This window comes from Oncorhynchus mykiss, chromosome 6, assembly GCF_013265735.2.
Source record: "Oncorhynchus mykiss isolate Arlee chromosome 6, USDA_OmykA_1.1, whole genome shotgun sequence".
Classification (NCBI taxonomy): Eukaryota; Metazoa; Chordata; class Actinopteri; order Salmoniformes; family Salmonidae; genus Oncorhynchus; species Oncorhynchus mykiss.
This window is the reverse complement of record NC_048570.1, coordinates 10,808,271-10,828,522: the sequence shown is the minus strand read 5'-3', so window position 1 is coordinate 10,828,522 and position 20,252 is coordinate 10,808,271. Positions and strand designations below refer to the sequence as shown.

The following is a 20,252-nucleotide window of genomic DNA, read 5'->3' as shown; positions in this document are numbered from 1 at the left end:
CACTGTTTATTATCTATGCATAGTCACTTTACCCCTACCTACATGTACTAACCAGTACCCCCGCACATTGACTTGTTATTGTTACTGCTACTCACTGTTTATTATCTATGCATAGTCACTTTACCCCTACCTAAATGTACTAACCAGTACCCCCGCACATTGACTTGTTATTGTTACTGCTACTCACTGTTTATTATCTATGCATAGTCACTTTACCCCTACCTACATGTACTAACCAGTACCCCCCCACATTGACTTGTTATTGTTACTGCTACTCACTGTTTATTATCTATGCATAGTCACTTTACCCCTACCTACATGTACTAACCAGTACCCCCCCACATTGACTTGTTATTGTTACTGCTACTCACTGTTTATTATCTATGCATAGTCACTTTTCCCCTACCTACATGTACTAACCAGTACCCCCGCACATTGACTTGTTATTGTTACTGCTACTCACTGTTTATTATCTATGCATAGTCACTTTACCCCTACCTACATGTACTAACCAGTACCCCCGCACATTGACTTGTTATTGTTACTGCTACTCACTGTTTATTATCTATGCATAGCCACTTTACCCTTACCTACATGTACTAACCAGTACCCCCCCACATTGACTTGTTATTGTTACTGCTACTCACTGTTTATTATCTATGCATAGTCACTTTACCCCTACCTACATGTACTAACCAGTACCCCCCCACATTGACTTGTTATTGTTACTGCTACTCACTGTTTATTATCTATGCATAGTCACTTTACCCCTACCTACATGTACTAACCAGTACCCCCCCACATTGACTTGTTATTGTTACTGCTACTCACTGTTTATTATCTATGCATAGTCACTTTACCCCTACCTACATGTACTAACCAGTACCCCCCCACATTGACTTGTTATTGTTACTGCTACTCACTGTTTATTATCTATGCATAGTCACTTTACCCTTACCTACATGTACTAACCAGTACCCCCCCACATTGACTTGTTATTGTTACTGCTACTCACTGTTTATTATCTATGCATAGTCACTTTACCCCTACCTACATGTACTAACCAGTACCCCCTCACATTGACTTGTTATTGTTACTGCTACTCACTGTTTATTATCTATGCATAGTCACTTTACCCCTACCTACATGTACTAACCAGTACCCCCCCACATTGACTTGTTATTGTTACTGCTACTCACTGTTTATTATCTATGCATAGTCACTTTACCCCTACCTGCATGTACTAACCAGTACCCCTGCACATTGACTTGTTATTGTTACTGCTACTCACTGTTTATTATCTATGCATAGTCACTTTACCCCTACCTACATGTACTAACCAGTACCCCCCCACATTGACTTGTTATTGTTACTGCTACTCACTGTTTATTATCTATGCATAGTCACTTTACCCCTACCTACATGTACTAACCAGTACCCCCGCACATTGACTTGTTATTGTTACTGCTACTCACTGTTTATTATCTATGCATAGTCACTTTACCCCTACCTACATGTACTAACCAGTACCCCCCCACATTGACTTGTTATTGTTACTGCTACTCACTGTTTATTATCTATGCATAGTCACTTTACCCCTACCTACATGTACTAACCAGTACCCCCCCACATTGACTTGTTATTGTTACTGCTACTCACTGTTTATTATCTATGCATAGTCACTTTACCCCTACCTACATGTACTAACCAGTACCCCCCCACATTGACTTGTTATTGTTACTGCTACTCACTGTTTATTATCTATGCATAGTCACTTTACCCCTACCTACATGTACTAACCAGTACCCCTGCACATTGACTTGTTATTGTTACTGCTACTCACTGTTTATTATCTATGCATAGTCACTTTACCCCTACCTACATGTACTAACCAGTACCCCCGCACATTGACTTGTTATTGTTACTGCTACTCACTGTTTATTATCTATGCATAGTCACTTTACCCCTACCTACATGTACTAACCAGTACCCCCCCACATTGACTTGTTATTGTTACTGCTACTCACTGTTTATTATCTATGCATAGTCACTTTTCCCCTACCTACATGTACTAACCAGTACCCCCCCACATTGACTTGTTATTGTTACTGCTACTCACTGTTTATTATCTATGCATAGTCACTTTACCCCTACCTACATGTACTAACCAGTACCCCCCCACATTGACTTGTTATTGTTACTGCTACTCACTGTTTATTATCTATGCATAGTCACTTTACCCCTACCTACATGTACTAACCAGTACCCCCGCACATTGACTTGTTATTGTTACTGCTACTCACTGTTTATTATCTATGCATAGTCACTTTTCCCCTACCTACATGTACTAACCAGTACCCCCGCACATTGACTTGTTATTGTTACTGCTACTCACTGTTTATTATCTATGCATAGTCACTTTACCCCTACCTACATGTACTAACCAGTACCCCCGCACATTGACTTGTTATTGTTACTGCTACTCACTGTTTATTATCTATGCATAGTCACTTTACCCCTACCTACATGTACTAACCAGTACCCCCGCACATTGACTTGTTATTGTTACTGCTACTCACTGTTTATTATCTATGCATAGTCACTTTACCCCTACCTACATGTACTAACCAGTACCCCCCCACATTGACTTGTTATTGTTACTGCTACTCACTGTTTATTATCTATGCATAGTCACTTTACCCTTACCTACATGTACTAACCAGTACCCCCCCACATTGACTTGTTATTGTTACTGCTACTCACTGTTTATTATCTATGCATAGTCACTTTACCCCTACCTACATGTACTAACCAGTACCCCCCCACATTGACTTGTTATTGTTACTGCTACTCACTGTTTATTATCTATGCATAGTCACTTTTCCCCTACCTACATGTATTAACCAGTACCCCCCCACATTGACTTGTTATTGTTACTGCTACTCACTGTTTATTATCTATGCATAGTCACTTTACCCCTACCTACATGTACTAACCAGTACCCCCGCACATTGACTTGTTATTGTTACTGCTACTCACTGTTTATTATCTATGCATAGTCACTTTTCCCCTACCTACATGTACTAACCAGTACCCCCGCACATTGACTTGTTATTGTTACTGCTACTCACTGTTTATTATCTATGCATAGTCACTTTACCCCTACCTACATGTACTAACCAGTACCCCCGCACATTGACTTGTTATTGTTACTGCTACTCACTGTTTATTATCTATGCATAGTCACTTTACCCCTACCTACATGTACTAACCAGTACCCCCGCACATTGACTTGTTATTGTTACTGCTACTCACTGTTTATTATCTATGCATAGTCACTTTACCCCTACCTACATGTACTAACCAGTACCCCCCCACATTGACTTGTTATTGTTACTGCTACTCACTGTTTATTATCTATGCATAGTCACTTTACCCCTACCTACATGTACTAACCAGTACCCCCGCACATTGACTTGTTATTGTTACTGCTACTCACTGTTTATTATCTATGCATAGTCACTTTACCCCTACCTACATGTACTAACCAGTACCCCCCCACATTGACTTGTTATTGTTACTGCTACTCACTGTTTATTATCTATGCATAGTCACTTTACCCCTACCTACATGTACTAACCAGTACCCCCCCACATTGACTTGTTATTGTTACTGCTACTCACTGTTTATTATCTATGCATAGTCACTTTACCCCTACCTACATGTACTAACCAGTACCCCCGCACATTGACTTGTTATTGTTACTGCTACTCACTGTTTATTATCTATGCATAGTCACTTTACCCCTACCTACATGTACTAACCAGTACCCCCCCACATTGACTTGTTATTGTTACTGCTACTCACTGTTTATTATCTATGCATAGTCACTTTTCCCCTACCTACATGTACTAACCAGTACCCCCCCACATTGACTTGTTACCGGTATCCCCTGTATATAGCCTCGTTCTTGTTATTTTATTTTTTATTTTTTATTTTATTTTTTACTTTAGTTGGTTTGGTAAATATTTTCTTAACTCTTTCTTGAACTGCATTGTTGGTTAAGGGCTTGTAAGTGAGCATTTCATGGTAAGGTCTACCTGTTGTATTCGGCGCATGTGACAAACAAAGTTTGTTTTTATTTGATATATTATTGTTATTATTATTATGATTGTGTGTGTGTGTGTGTGTGTGTGTGTGTGTGTGTGTGTGTGTGTGTGTGTGTGTGTGTGTGTGTGTGTGTGTGTGTGTGTGTGTGTGTATGTGTGTGTGTGTGTGTGTTTGTGGTGTGTGTGTGTGTGTGTGCGTGTGAGAGAGAGAGAGCGAGAGAGGGAGAGGGTTTTGACATCAATCTACATACAGCACTCAGGATGCGCTACTCGCTCACCTGTAAACACACAATATATGTGTGTGCGTGTGTGTGTGTGTTTAAGTTTAAGTGCTCCCACAGCGATCCACCCTAATTTCTATCATTGTGTGTTTGCTTTACAGCAACTGTCATTTCTGCTCACTGGAATTACACAAATTATAGTGTTCGCTCGCTCCATTAGCTGCTCCATGATGCCAAAATATTATCGCTAGTTAAGAGTTGACATGGATACATATTTATGCTTGTTTGTATAAAGTATTCATGGGTTTTTCTCCCACCCACAGCATACTCCATGTTTTATGAGAGACTACAGCATTTCCATATAGCATGATCCACCCAGCTGTCTCATGATGTCCATAAAATGAGGGTCTCTATTCAGTGTGTATCACTGAAGCATTACAGATTGTGTGTCTCTGTTCAGTGTGTATCACTGAAGCATTACAGATGGTGTGTCTCTGTTCAGTGTGTATCACTGAAGCATTACAGATGGTGTGTCTCTGTTCAGTGTGTATCACTGAAGCATTACAGATTGTGTGTCTCTGTTCAGTGTGTATCACTGAAGCATTACAGATTGTGTGTCTCTGTTCAGTGTGTATCACTGAAGCATTACAGATTGTGTGTCTCTGTTCAGTGTGTATCACTGAAGCATTACAGATTGTGTGTCTCTGTTCTGTGTGTATCACTGAAGCATTACAGATTGTGTGTCTCTGTTCAGTGTGTATCACTGAAGCATTACAGATTGTGTGTCTCTGTTCAGTGTGTATCACTGAAGCCTTACAGATTGTGTGTCTCTGTTCAGTGTGTATCACTGAAGCATTACAGATTGTGTGTCTCTGTTCTGTGTGTATCACTGAAGCATTACAGATTGTGTGTCTCTGTTCAGTGTGTATCACTGAAGCATTACAGATGGTGTGTCTCTGTTCAGTGTGTATCACTGAAGCATTACAGATTGTGTGTCTCTGTTCAGTGTGTATCACTGAAGCATTACAGATTGTGTGTCTCTGTTCAGTGTGTATCACTGAAGCATTACAGATTGTGTGTCTCTGTTCAGTGTGTATCACTGAAGCATTACAGATTGTGTGTCTCTGTTCAGTGTGTATCACTGAAGCATTACAGATTGTGTGTCTCTGTTCAGTGTGTATCACTGAAGCATTACAGATTGTGTGTCTCTGTTCAGTGTGTATCACTGAAGCCTTACAGATTGTGTGTCTCTGTTCAGTGTGTATCACTGAAGCATTACAGATTGTGTGTCTCTGTTCTGTGTGTATCACTGAAGCATTACAGATTGTGTGTCTCTGTTCAGTGTGTATCACTGAAGCATTACAGATGGTGTGTCTCTGTTCAGTGTGTATCACTGAAGCATTACAGATTGTGTGTCTCTGTTCAGTGTGTATCACTGAAGCATTACAGATTGTGTGTCTCTGTTCAGTGTGTATCACTGAAGCATTACAGATTGTGTGTCTCTGTTCAGTGTGTATCACTGAAGCATTACAGATTGTGTGTCTCTGTTCTGTGTGTATCACTGAAACATTAGAGATTGTGTGTCTCTGTTCCGTGTGTATCACTGAAGCATTACAGATTGTGTGTCTCTGTTCAGTGTGTATCACTGAAGCATTACAGATTGTGTGTCTCTGTTCAGTGTGTATCACTGAAGCATTACAGATGGTGTGTCTCTGTTCCGTGTGTATCACTGAAGCATTACAGATGGTGTGTCTCTGTTCAGTGTGTATCACTGAAGCCTTGCAGATTGTGTGTCTCTGTTCAGTGTGTATCACTGAAGCATTACAGATTGTGTGTCTCTGTTCAGTGTGTATCACTGAAGCATTACAGATGGTGTGTCTCTGTTCAGTGTGTATCATTACAGATTGCGTGATAGAGATGTAAAGGACATATGCAGTGTTTACCGTGTATACTGTCTGCTAACGCGGGACCATTGCCTTTAACTTCCAATCCCACTGTAACGCTGAACTTTCCCGTGGGTTAAATAGCTTGACAGCTTTCATGACTGCAGTCTACTTACAGTCAGAGGCGTCAGAAAGGGAACACAGTCAAAAGCATTTGCTTTAAAGTGGATAATTGCACCATCAGATGCCATATTTAAGAAATGTATAATATTACTCAGGCTGGTCAATCCTGACAAAATATGTATTGAATTCCTGAATATATATTCTAATCGGTTTTTCTTCTTCTCTCTCTATCGTTGTGTTTTTCAGGTTGTGGAGACGAATCTCATGGCATTCGACTGTCACTGGATCAGCATCAATGAGGTCAGTGTGGAGGCAGCCAAGGCTACAGTGTGGCATGCTGGGTTGTGGTGTTGTTGTTGTGTTTGGGGTGGGTATGCTTATAGCTGTTTGCCGAGGTAACAGTAGGGGGTACTGCAGAACACTGGGGGGGGGGGATCACAAATACCCTCAAAATGAACACAATTTGTGTATCACAAATACCCTCAAAATGAACACAAACAAAGACACACACATAAATTAACATGTTTCATGTTGAAAGGACAGGTTTGATCTTTAGTATGAATGAGAGATGATGGCTATAATGATGTTCCTTTATCTACAACTCACCCCACTGAAGTTCGGATTGAAAAGCAGAGCGTTCATAACTGACAGTCCTATATCTGGGGACGTATAACTGACCCTCTATATCTGGGGACGTATAACTGACCCTCTATATCTGGGGACGTATAACTGACCCTCTATATCTGGGGACGTATAACTGACCCTCTATATCTGGGGACGTATAACTGACCCTCTATATCTGGGGACGTATACCTGACCCTCTATATCTGGGGACGTATAACTGACCCTCTATATCTGGGGACGTACAACTGACCCTCTATATCTGGGGACGTATAACTGACCCTCTATATCTGGGGACGTATAACTGACCCTCTATATCTGGGGACGTATAACTGACCCTCTATATCTGGGGACGTATAACTGACCCTCTATATCTGGGGACGTATAACTGACCCTCTATATCTGGGGACGTATAAATGACCCTCTATATCTGGGGACGTATACCTGACCCTCTATATCTGGGGACGTATAACTGACCCTCTATATCTGGGGACGTATAACTGACCCTCTATATCTGGGGACGTACAACTGACCCTCTATATCTGGGGATGTATAACTGACCCTCTATATCTGGGGACGTATAACTGACCCTCTATATCTGGGGACGTATAACTGACCCTCTATATCTGGGGACGTATAACTGACCCTCTATATCTGGGGACGTATAACTGACCCTCTATATCTGGGGACGTATAACTGACCCTCTATATCTGGGGACGTATACCTGACCCTCTATATCTGGGGACGTATAACTGACCCTCTATATCTGGGGACGTATAACTGACCCTCTATATCTGGGGACGTACAACTGACCCTCTATATCTGGGGACGTTTAACTGACCCTCTATATCTGGGGACGTATAACTGACCCTCTATATCTGGGGACGTATAACTGACCCTCTATATCTGGGGACGTATAACTGACCCTCTTTATCTGGGGACGTATAACTGACCCTCTATATCTGGGGACGTATACCTGACCCTCTATATCTGGGGACGTATAACTGACCCTCTATATCTGGGGACGTATGGCATGAAGACAGACTGGAACAGTCTGCCTTCTCTCTCTCTCTCTCTCTCTCGCCCTTTCCTTCCATGCCTCCCTGCTTGGCTTGTTCCACATGGCGGGGTGAATGAGCACAAATGCCAACACACTGATCCAAATGAATACTGGCAAGTGAGGAAAAAAATAATACCACTTCAAGAGAAATTGAAATGGGGTCCGCCGAGACGGAGGGATGTTTTTCCACGCTCTTCCTCAATAAGAGCAGGATGGATTTGGGGCTGCTGGGGGATGGTCCCCTGTAGTTACCAGGATAGGTTTGAGGGAACTAGAGGGTGCATCCTAATAATATATCTCTCGTTCACTACTTCCCACAACTCTAATAGCAGTGGATTTGTTGGGACATGGTGGGGGTTTCATGTACCTGTCATATCCTTTCAAATCAGTGACGGGAAGTAGACAGTGTACACTTTTGTGAGAAAAGAGAGATAATTGGGACATAGCCAGACATTCACAGTCCCTGCATGGGGTGGTCTTGCTGACTCGTGTTAAAAGACCAACCTGAATACAGTAGGTTGACGTGTGAATCGGCACAGCGTCACTCTCAGAATACAAAGATGCCATGGATAGGAATTCAAAGCTAAAGAATATGCCAGTAATACCAGAACTATACTAGACTGTTGGCATTACTTTAACTCAGACTGAAGAGCATAGAAAGCAGCTTAAACTTATTCAGAAATATATTAGGTGACATTGTTGTCTTGAACCTACAGATGTAGGATCTTAATTTGAGCCAGTTTGCTACAGACGAACGATCAAACAGACAAGGGTAATCCTTATTCTTCTGGAAAATGTTATCCCAAGCGGGGGACTTCTGTCCGCCATTAATTCCACATTTGTTTCACATTTTTGCTGTGCCGCCAGGTGTTATGGGGATAGCAAAGGATGCATGTGATTGGGACATGCCAATTTTGACATCCTTCCTAGAAATTCTGCCTCATAAGGCAGCATCCTTAGTGCATCCTTAACCAGTTGCCTCGTTAAACCATCAATACACACTGAATTCACCTGCACAGCTGATCTTAATTGCAACCATTATTGGTCACCTCATTACCGCTCTCTAGAAGATGCTTGCAACCAAAGTGAACCCTGGACTGAAATGTGTAACTACATCAAGTCAATCAGGGGATTGAGTTGTTCATGCCAGAAGGATGTGGGCTGGAACCGAGCCCATGCGGTAGACCTATATTTTCACCCTAAAGGCAGCAGCCCTAACTGCTAGACCACCCCATGATTGATCTCAAGTTTGACAGTTCATTCGTAACCTTACTATGCAGGAGACTCTTGTATGCCTTAGCCTAGTGGAGACCAATATCTATCTTGTGTTTTTAAGATATATAAAATGATGGTTGTTGATGTGTACGGCTGCATTTCAGATACGTTCTTGTAAATGTTTGGGTTGCAGTAATAGGCTTAGCGTTTGAGCGAACAAGAGAGAACATCATTTTGATAGCAAGCCCTGATCCCCATGATTCGACTGCCCCGGCATGGAGAGAAAGAGAACTGCTCAAGTTAAGATCTGACATCTGAACAAGTTTGCTACAAGTTCCTGCAACAACAGGATGATCAAATTAAGATACGGCATCTGTAATCGCTTTGGTCTATTCAGAGAAGAACCCGCTCTCCTATTTTAAATGTCAATCGCCTTAGCATTTGTCCAAAAGTATCACACGTCAAGTTAAATGACATTCTCCTTGCCATGCGGACTCCTAGTCATGGCTGATATGTCATGTAATCTAGACAGAAAGTTTGACAGAAAACAAGTCGGGGCAAATCCCTGACCCTAATTAAGCTTTAACCACCGAGTCCCCCAGAGGGACCACAGTCATGTCCCAATAATTTACACTGACGACATGCCAAGAGCTTTTAGTACATGTCCACTGAAAGTCAAATGAGTTGACGTTTGTCAATTGGTACGTACCAGCACTTTGGAGGAGTTTGTACTCCTGCTAATAAAAACGTGTAAAAAACAAATGCCTCCCTGACAGTATTTATTTTCTGGCCCTTGACCACGCTATGCTCGGGGAACGGCAAAGATGTTTTTGGCAGCAACTTTCTTAGCACTTTTCTGTGTTTATTCCGCTTTTTGTCAGAGCTTAGCGAGATAATCCCCTTCCTCGTTTTACCGGGGGAAAATGTTTGGGCTGTTGCCTATTACAAAGAGACCAGAATTTGACACATCACGTTGCTAAATCGTTTGAAACTAGATTGGCTGTTCCTCTGTTGGCAGACAGGTGTATCGTTGCGTTCTGTTTGGATGTGGAGAATGGCCACCAGAGCAGTGATATTAGTGAACGCGGTCACCATCACCAATGTCATGCAGAGGAAACATGTGCAAATAAAAATCAGCCAGCCAGAACAGCTTGGTGGAGTTTTGGAGCTACCTTCACCAGGGACGTTCCGACGTCTGCATTCATTAAATCATCAGACCCTGCTCCCCGCGCTCTGCATGTCCGGTCTAAAAAGAGGGAGATGTCTTTAGGCTAAAATTAGCAAGGTTCCACAAGGACGAACACATGCACATGCGCTCTCTCTCTTCTATGCACCTCACTCACTCCCCTCTCATGTGATCAGGGTTTACATCAAATTAATAATGGCTAGATGCACGAGGCACAAGTGCTTTCTTAACACAATATGGAAATAGTATAATAAATGCAATTTATCGTATGAATTGATCCATGACATATTGATGATTACATTTAAATTTTAGTCATTTAGAAGACACTCTTCTCCGCAGTGACTTACAGGAGCAATTAGGGTTAAGTGCTTTGCTCAAGAGAACATACTTTTCACCTTTTGGTTACTGGCCCAATGCATCCAATGCTTTTAACCGCTAGGCTTCCTGCCGCCAAATTTACTATAGGATTACTATAGGATTACTATAAGCTTACTATACGATTACAATAGGATTACTATACGATTACTATAGGATTACTAAACAATTACTATAGGATTACTATACAATTACTATAGGATTACTATACGATTACTTATACGATTATTATAAGCTTACTATACGATTACAATAGGATTACTGTACGATTACTATACGATTACTATACAATTACCATAGGATTACTATACGATTACTATACAATTACTATACAATTACTATACAATTACTATAGGATGACTATACAACTACTATAGGATTACTATACAATTACTATAGGATTACTATAGGATGACTATACAACTACTACAGGATTACTATGCAATTACTATAGGATTACTATAAGCTTACAATACGATTACAATAGGATTACTATACAATTTCTATACGATTACTATAGGATTACTATGCAATAACTAAAGGATTACTATACGCTTACTATACAATTACTATAGGATTACTATACGCTTACTATACAATTACTATAGGATTACTATACGATTTCTATATGATTACTATACGATTAGTGCAGTATATGATTACAATAAATCCCTTTATATCAGTTGTGTATTTGTTTATACGGCAAATAATTGGTTTCCCTCTGTTCTTCTGAACACACTTTTTCCTGTGGTGGGTGGGTGGGTGGGTGTCTGTCTGTCTGTCTGTCTGTCTGTCTGTCTGTCTGTCTGTCTGTCTGTCTGTCTGTCTGTCTGTCTGTCTGTCTGTCTGTCTGTCTGTCTGTCTGTCTGTCTGTCTGTCTGTCTGTCTGTCTGTCTGTCTGTCTGTCTGTCTGTCTGTCTGTCTGTCTGTCTGTCTGTCTGTCTGTCTGTCTGTCTGTCTGTCTGTCTGTCTGTCTGTCTGTCTGTCTGTCTGTCTGTCTGTCTGTCTGTCTGTCTGTCTGTCTGTCTGTCTGTCTGTCTGTCTGTCTGTCTGTCTGTCTGTCTGTCTGTCTGTCTGTCTGTCTGTCTGTCTGTCTGTCTGTCTGTCTGTCTGTCTGTCTGTCTGTCTGTCTGTCTGTCTGTCTGTCTGTCTGTCTGTCTGTCTGTCTGTCTGTCTGTCTGTCTGTCTGTCTGTCTGTCTGTCTGTCTGTCTGTCTGTCTGTCTGTCTGTCTGTCTGTCTGTCTGTCTGTCTGTCTGTCTGTCTGTCTGTCTGTCTGTCTGTCTGTCTGTCTGTCTGTCTGTCTGTCTGTCTGTCTGTCTGTCTGTCTGTCTGTCTGTCTGTCTGTCTGTCTGTCTGTCTGTCTGTCTGTCTGTCTGTCTGTCTGTCTGTCTGTCTGTCTGTCTGTCTGTCTGTCTGTCTGTCTGTCTGTCTGTCTGTCTGTCTGTCTGTCTGTCTGTCTGTCTGTCTGTCTGTCTGTCTGTCTGTCTGTCTGTCTGTCTGTCTGTCTGTCTGTCTGTCTGTCTGTCTGTCTGTCTGTCTGTCTGTCTGTCTGTCTGTCTGTCTGTCTGTCTGTCTGTCTGTCTGTCTGTCTGTCTGTCTGTCTGTCTGTCTGTCTGTCTGTCTGTCTGTCTGTCTGTCTGTCTGTCTGTCTGTCTGTCTGTCTGTCTGTCTGTCTGTCTGTCTGTCTGTCTGTCTGTCTGTCTGTCTGTCTGTCTGTCTGTCTGTCTGTCTGTCTGTCTGTCTGTCTGTCTGTCTGTCTGTCTGTCTGTCTGTCTGTCTGTCTGTCTGTCTGTCTGTCTGTCTGTCTGTCTGTCTGTCTGTCTGTCTGTCTGTCTGTCTGTCTGTCTGTCTGTCTGTCTGTCTGTCTGTCTGTCTGTCTGTCTGTCTGTCTGTCTGTCTGTCTGTCTGTCTGTCTGTCTGTCTGTCTGTCTGTCTGTCTGTCTGTCTGTCTGTCTGTCTGTCTGTCTGTCTGTCTGTCTGTCTGTCTGTCTGTCTGTCTGTCTGTCTGTGTGTGTGTGTGTGTGTGTGTGTGTGTGTGTGTGTGGGTGGGACTCTTTGGGATCCTGCAGGAAATCTCAGACCAGGACGTCCAAGAACTGGTGATGAAGTCAATTGGGCGTCTGACCCTGATCAGGCAGACCTTCCCCCTGCCCCAGAACACCAGCCAGCGCTGTGTCAAGCACAACCACCGCATCAACACCTCCCTCTGCGACCCCAAGGACCCCAAAGCTCAGACACTGGAGGTAACACACACCACACCAAGGGTGTCCCCCGAATGGCTCCCTTTTGATGATATAGTCTACTACTTTAGACCAGAGCCCTGTCAAAAGTAGTTCACTTCATAGGGAATATGGTGTCATTGTCCCCTCATTACCCCCTTTGCCACCCCTCCTTTTCCTACAATTTCACAACTTCAAATGATCTCAAAGTTGTTGATGGCACCAACGTTGTCGCCCTGTGCCCCCAGGCTTGTGTTGTCTTCCCGGCTTTGTAATTCATTTTTGGAGAAGTAGGCCCACAATTTGTTTGTATCAAACATCATAATTCATTGCAATATTATCATGGAAATGTGGCACATCATTTCTTTGTTGTTATAAAAAATAAAATGTGTCCCTGGGCAGCAATATTGTGTCTATAATTATTGTTGAACATCAAGCCTTCAAATACAACAAATGCAGGGAGGAAAAGAACATTGTACCTAGGGTTTTATATTTTCACCTAATTTTAAACATTTTCCTTCCAGGGAATAAATCACTTTTCTCCCCGGTAAGCCGGTATTTCCCGCCAAAACCGGAAGTGTCATTCATATAAAACCAGTTGGGCAACATTATTATACATAATAATAATTCATTATAATTCGTCGTCATTCATTATCACTCATTATCATTCATCAGTATTCATTATCGTTCATTATCATCATTAGCATTCGTCGTCGTTCATTATCGTTCATGATCGTTCGCCATCATGCATTATCATTCGTCGTCATTCAGCATAATTCATTATCATTCTCCATCATTCATTATCATTTGTTATCATTCATTATCATCCGCCGTCCTTCATTATCATTCATTATCATTCATCATCATTCATTAGCATTCGTCGTCATTCATTATCGTTCATTATCGTTCGCCATCATGCATTATCATTCGTCGTCATTCAGCATAATTCATTATCATTCTCCATCATTCATTATCATTTGTTATCATTCATTATCATCCGCCGTCCTTCATTATCATCCATTATCATTCATCATCATTCATTATCATTCGTCATCATTCATTATCATTCGTCATCATTCATTATCATTCACCATCATTCATTATCATGAATTATCATTCATTATCGTTCGTCATCATTCATTATCATTCATTATCATTCGTCATCATTAGTTCGCCTACTTTAGCCTGAAAATGTATGGTAGTCTATTTCTAGAGCTCAGTGTCTTGTTTTTTTAAATGTTTATGCCTATTTATGTCGGAGTTTTGAAACAGACTGAATCACTTAGGCAACAATTGTTTTAACAATTGGTCAAAACGCATAAGCTAGCCTACATCATATCCCAAATATAGCCACTGTCACATATACACCGGGATTCAGGGAGCAGGTGTAGCAGACGAGTTTAGTAATGAAGAATGCAGATTAACAAAACAAGAGAAGCGTACAGAACGTGAAGGAAAACAAACCAACACTGTCTGATGACTGAGGCCACTGAGAGCTACATAAAGGGAAGGTCATCCAGGTGATGATGAAGTCCAGGTGTGCGTAATGATGGATACCAGGTGCGCGTAATGATGGATGCCAGGTGTGCGTAATGATGGATGCCAGGGCCGGTGGTTAGTAGACCGGCGACGTGGAGCGCTGGAGAAGGGGAGCGGGAGAAGGCGTGAAAATAAATAAAACTTGAGCCTTCTGGCGTCACAAACTTGGACTAGGTCTACATAATAACATTAAATAAATAACTCCAACCTAGCCTAACAAATCTAGCATGAAGAGAGCCACACAAACTGAGGTTATGGGCTACAGTCTTATAAAAAAGGGCCCCAAAAGGGTTCTTCAGCTGTTCCTTTTTGGTTTCAGGTCTAATGTTTTTGGGTACTATGTAGAACATACCACTCTGCATACCACTGCTGTCTTGCTTCTGAAGCTAAGCAGGGTTGGTCCTGGTCAGTTTCTGGATGGGAGACCAGATGCTGCTGGAAGTGGTGTTGGAGGGCCAGTAGGATGCACTCTTTCCTCTGGTCTAAAAAAATATCCCAATGCCCCAGGGCAGTGATTGGGGACACTGCCCTGTGTAGGGTGCCGTCTTTCGGATGGGATGTTAAACGGGTGTCCTGACCCTCTGAGGTCATTAAAGATCCCATGGCACTTATCGTAAGAGTAGGGGTGTTAACCCCGGTGTCCTGGCTAAATTCCCAATCTGGCCCTCAAACCATCAAGGTCACCTAATAATCCCCAGTTTACAATTGGCTCATTAATCCCCCTCCTCTCCCCTGTAACTATTCCCCAGGTCGTTGCTGTAAATGAGAACATGTTCTCAATCAATTTACCTGGTAAAATAACAGATAAATAAATAAAAAAGTAAAGTGTTTTACATGGAACCAAAAAGGGTTCCTTAAAGGGTTCTAGTATGGGGACTGCCGAAGAACCCTTTTAGGTTCTAGATATTACGTTTTTTTCTAGGAATGTACATATCAAATAACCTGGCACCCTGTAGCAAACAAACCTACCCATAATGCACATATATAGGCCCTACCTGTTCAACTGTTATTCTTTCTTCTGAAGTGGGCTCTCAAAAACCACAGTGCCCTCTGCACTCAGGCGGATCCTGATCTTGATATAAATTGTCCGCCGACTAAAAAAAGGCTTGCCTGACCTCTGTGGTGTCCTGGATGGTGTCCTGGATGATGTCCTGGAAGGTGTCCTGGAAAATGTCCTGGATGGTATCATGGATGGTGGTCTGGATGGTGTCATGGATGATGGCCTGGATGGTGTCATGGATGATGGCCTGGATGGTATCATGGATGATGGCCTGGAAGGTATCATGGATGATGGCCTGGATGGTATCATGGATGATGGCCTGGATGGTATCATGGATGATGGCCTGGATGGTATCATGGATGGTGTCCTGGATGGTGTCCTGGATGATGTCCTGGAAGGTGTCCTGGAAAATGTCCTGGATGGTATCATGGATGGTGGTCTGGATGGTGTCATGGATGATGGCCTGGATGGTGTCATGGATGATGGCCTGGATGGTATCATAGATGATGGCCTGGATGGTATCATGGATGATGGCCTGGATGGTATCATGGATGATGGCCTGGATGGTATCATGGATGATGGCCTGGATGGTGGCCTGGATAATGTCCTGGATAGTGTCCTTGAAGGTGACCCGGATGGTGGCCTGGATGGTGTCATTGTAGGTGACCTGGAATTTGGCCTGGATGGTGTCATTGTAGGTGGCCTGGATGGTGTCGTGGATGGTGGCCTGGATGGTTGCCTGGATGATGGCCTGCATGCTATCCTTGAAGGTGCACTGGAAGGTGGCCTGGATGGTGTCATGGATGATGGCCTGGATGGTGTCATGGACGGTGACTTGGATGGTGTCATGGATGGGGACCTGGATGGTGACTTGGATGGTGTTCTAGATGGTGTCCTTGAAGGTGACCTGGATGGTGGCCTTGATGGCGAGTGCCTCAAACAGGTGCAGGTAACTGTTGGTTGCGGCTTCAAACAGGAAGAACTCCTTATAGAGGATTTTCAGGAGGTTGGATTCCTGTTGGTTGATGGCTTGCTGCAACATTGTTGACGAGTTTGGTGTTGCTTGCACATCTTTTGCAGTACCTTCATCCTCTGTGCTGCTCTCCTCTTCCTCGAATAGTCGTTTGACGAGGCCCTTGCCATCCTCAATAACATGGCCCTTCTCAACAGCATGGCCCTTCTCAACAGCATGGCCCTTCTCAACAGCATGGCCCTTCTCAACAGCATGGCTCTTCTCAACAGCATGGCCCTTCTCAACAGCATGGCTCTTCTCAACAGCATGGCTCTTCTCAACAGCATGGCCCTTCTCTACAACATGGCACTTCTCAACAGCATGGCTCTTCTCAACAGCATGGCCCTTCTCAACAGCATGGCACTTCTCAACAGCATGGCTCTTCTCAACAGCATGGCTCTTCTCAACAGCATGGCACTTCTCAACAGCATGGCCCTTCTCAACAGCATGGCACTTCTCAACAGCATGGCCCTTCTCAACAGCATGGCTCTTCTCAACAGCATGGCCCTTCTCAAAAGTTGGAGACAATTTTGTAACCGTATTAACTGCATTTCAAGGCTGCATGTTTATTTCAGCATAATGCGTGCACTTTGAATTTAAGTAAATATGGTAGGCTACAACAGCGCTCACACTCACACACACACTGAGCGTTGATGATTCATCATACAGATTGAACACTTCCATTTCATGTCACGCTGTTCATAAAAATATTTCCACTGCTTCAGAGTCCAATGGCAGCGAGATTTACATCGCTCCAGCTGTCGCTTGGCATTGCGCATGGTGATCTTAGGCTTCTGTGTGGCTGGTCAGCCATGGAAACCCATTTCATGAAGCTCCCGATGAACAGTAATTCCGCTGACATTGCTTCCAGGGGCAGTTTAGAACTTGGTAGTGAGTGTTGCAACTGAGGACAGGCGATTTTTACGCATTACGTGCTTCAGCACTCAGCGGTCCTGTTCTGTGAGCTTGTGTGGCCTACGTTACTCCTAGACGTTTCCACTTCACAATAACAGCACTTACTGTTGACCAGGGCAGCTCTAGTCGGGCAGAAATTTGACAAACTGACTTGTTGGAAAGGTGGCATCCTATGACGGCGCCCAGTTGAATGTCACTGAGCTCCTCAGTAAGGCCATTCTATTGTTTGCATGGTTGTGTGCTTGATTTTATACACCTGTCAGCAACAGGTGTGGCTAAAATAGCCAAATCCACTAATTTGGAGGGGTGTCCACACAGTTTTGTATATATAGTTTAGCAGTGACAGATACAGACCGTGCTTAGTAATACACAGAGATTATTTTTATTTTGATCAGTAGAAGACTGGCACAGACAGACAGACAGACAGACAGACATAAAGAGACAAACAGACAGACAGACAGACAGACAGACAGAGAGACAGACAGACAGACAGACAGACAGACAGACAGACAGACAGACAGACATAAAGAGACAGACAGACAGACAGTGCCAAGTGTGGTGCGGAATACTGAGAGGACAGACGGAGAGCAGCGGCAGTCAGTGGAGGACAGTGTGTGCCCGGTGCAGTTGTGAATAGTGCAGTTAGGCCTGTGTTTTCTGTCAGTGTGGAGGCAGAGGAGCAGTCAGGAGAGTGCCCCAGAAGAAGCCCAATTTCACACTGGACTGGAGCGCATCATCTGGGTCTGCATGACCACACTCCCCCCCCCCCACACCCACCCACACAAACACACACACATGCGCGCCTATGCACACACACGAATACATGTATGCACAAACACACTCACTGCCTCTTCCTGTATAGCAGTGGTCAGCGATCACCCAGCCTCTCATAGGAGCCAATCTCAACAGGTCAACCACTGCCAACCCTCCTCACACTCCCAGGATTTCCATGACCCCCCCCCCCCCCCCCCCCCCCCCCCTCATAATTGTATGATTGGATCCACCCACCGCCAATTATGCTTGTGGTTTGTCCCACTCCCCAGAGGTCGCGGTTTGTCCCACTCCCCAGAGGTCGCGGTTTGTCCCACTCCCCAGAGGTCGCGGTTTGTCCCACTCCCCAGAGGTCGCGGTTTGTCCCAATCCCCAGAGGTCGCGGTTTGTCCCACTCCCCAGAGGTCGCGGTTTGTGAAGTAAAACAAGTTGTGCAAGGCTTTTAAGGGTAACAGAGCTCCTCACTTTCTCTCTCTTCTCAACCCTTAATTATGTGAGCTACTTGTAACAAATAAAGAACTGTCACATTTAACATGTTAAATTCATAAGCACGAATAATAATTATATATAAAGGGATATTTTTCAAGTGGAGAAAGTTTCTATTGCTAGTTATACATCTCGTGTGTGAGAGCTTTTTCTCAAAACGAGTGATAATTGTTCACGGTTATATTGGACTCAATTTTGTGAGTTCAAAGACAACTTTGGTGGTATTATAAACTTTGAAACAACTTTTTTCTAATTGGCTACTGACTTAAAGAATATACTAGCAAAGAAGAGCTGTTTCTCTGAACCTCAGTCAGTACAAGGGACGTTCCCCTACAATGAAAGGCAGCAATCACTCGAAAGGTTGGAAGCACTGATCTAGCAACCCCCATGCTTCAGCCTATTTATATATAGCCACTACACTGCATTTTTTTAAACTAGGCAAGTCAGTTAAGAACAGATTCTTATTTTCAATTATGGCCTAGGAACAGTGGGTTAACTGCCTTGTTCAGGGGCTGTAACGTAATTCCTCCTCCTCTGACGAGGAGTAGTCAAGATCGGACCAATGCGTAGCGTGGTATGTGTCCATGTTAATATTTAATAAATCAACTGAACACTGAATAACAAAACAACAAATTGAAAGACCGAAACAACAACGAAACAGTCCTGTCTGAGAAACAACCTAAACAGAAAACACTAGACAGAAAATAATCACCCACAAAGCACAGGTGGGAAAAGGCTACCTAAGTATGATTCTCAATCAGAGACAACGAACGACAGCTGCCTCTGATTGAGAACCATACCAGGCCAAACACATAAACACAACATAGAAAAAAGAACATAGACTACCCACCCCATCTCACGCCCTGACCAAACTAAAACAAAGAAACTAAGGTCAGAACATGACAGGGGAAGAATGCCAGATTCTTACATTGTCAGCTCAGGGATTTGATCTTGCAACCATTTCAGTTACAAGTCCAACACTCTAACCACTAGGCTACCTGCCGCTACCTGCCAGATCAGTTGGGCTACAGCTGATAATGCTGATTGCTAAATAATATATCAGCCTGATAATATAATATGGGATAATATGTCATTAGGCACTTTTTTGAAGGGGAAAATTATATTTTAATGCTGTCAATTATTTTTATTCAATGGTAGACTCCCTCAAGCACTTATGTAACATAGCAAACTTTCAATCAATCTTTCTCACAGACGTTCTACAAAATAATTGCCAAGCATGGTTACTTACTGAAACGTTAAAATTATACCAACCTTTTAATGAAATACAGAAAAATATTGGCATTTCAGATGTGATATATTGACCAAAATAAGAGAACAGTTTTAGATGTATTTTCCCTTAAAAATTCACCAGAAACAACCATTTCACAGCTATTTAAAAAATATATATCTCCTGGGAAAGCATGCTTCAACAAGTCACATAATATGTTGCATTAACTCACTGTGTGTGTAATGATAGTGTTTAACATGATCTCTGTACCCCAACACATAAAAATAC

General features: G+C 42.9%; 1 protein-coding gene across 2 annotated transcripts in view; it reads left to right on the top strand.

Annotated features, from left to right (window-relative positions):
• LOC110525094 (glutamate receptor ionotropic, delta-2-like) overlaps positions 1 to 20,252 on the top strand; it is a 653,889-nt gene that overhangs the window by 412,670 nt on the left and 220,967 nt on the right. For both annotated transcript variants that reach the window (XR_005052012.1, XM_036979367.1), the window contains exons 5-6: positions 6,583 to 6,636; positions 12,864 to 13,037. Coding sequence is in view for 1 of the 2 variants with exons in the window: in XM_036979367.1 (XP_036835262.1) it covers positions 6,583 to 6,636; positions 12,864 to 13,037 (228 nt within the window). In the remaining variant the exon portion in view is untranslated. The remainder of the gene's footprint in view (positions 1 to 6,582; positions 6,637 to 12,863; positions 13,038 to 20,252) is intronic.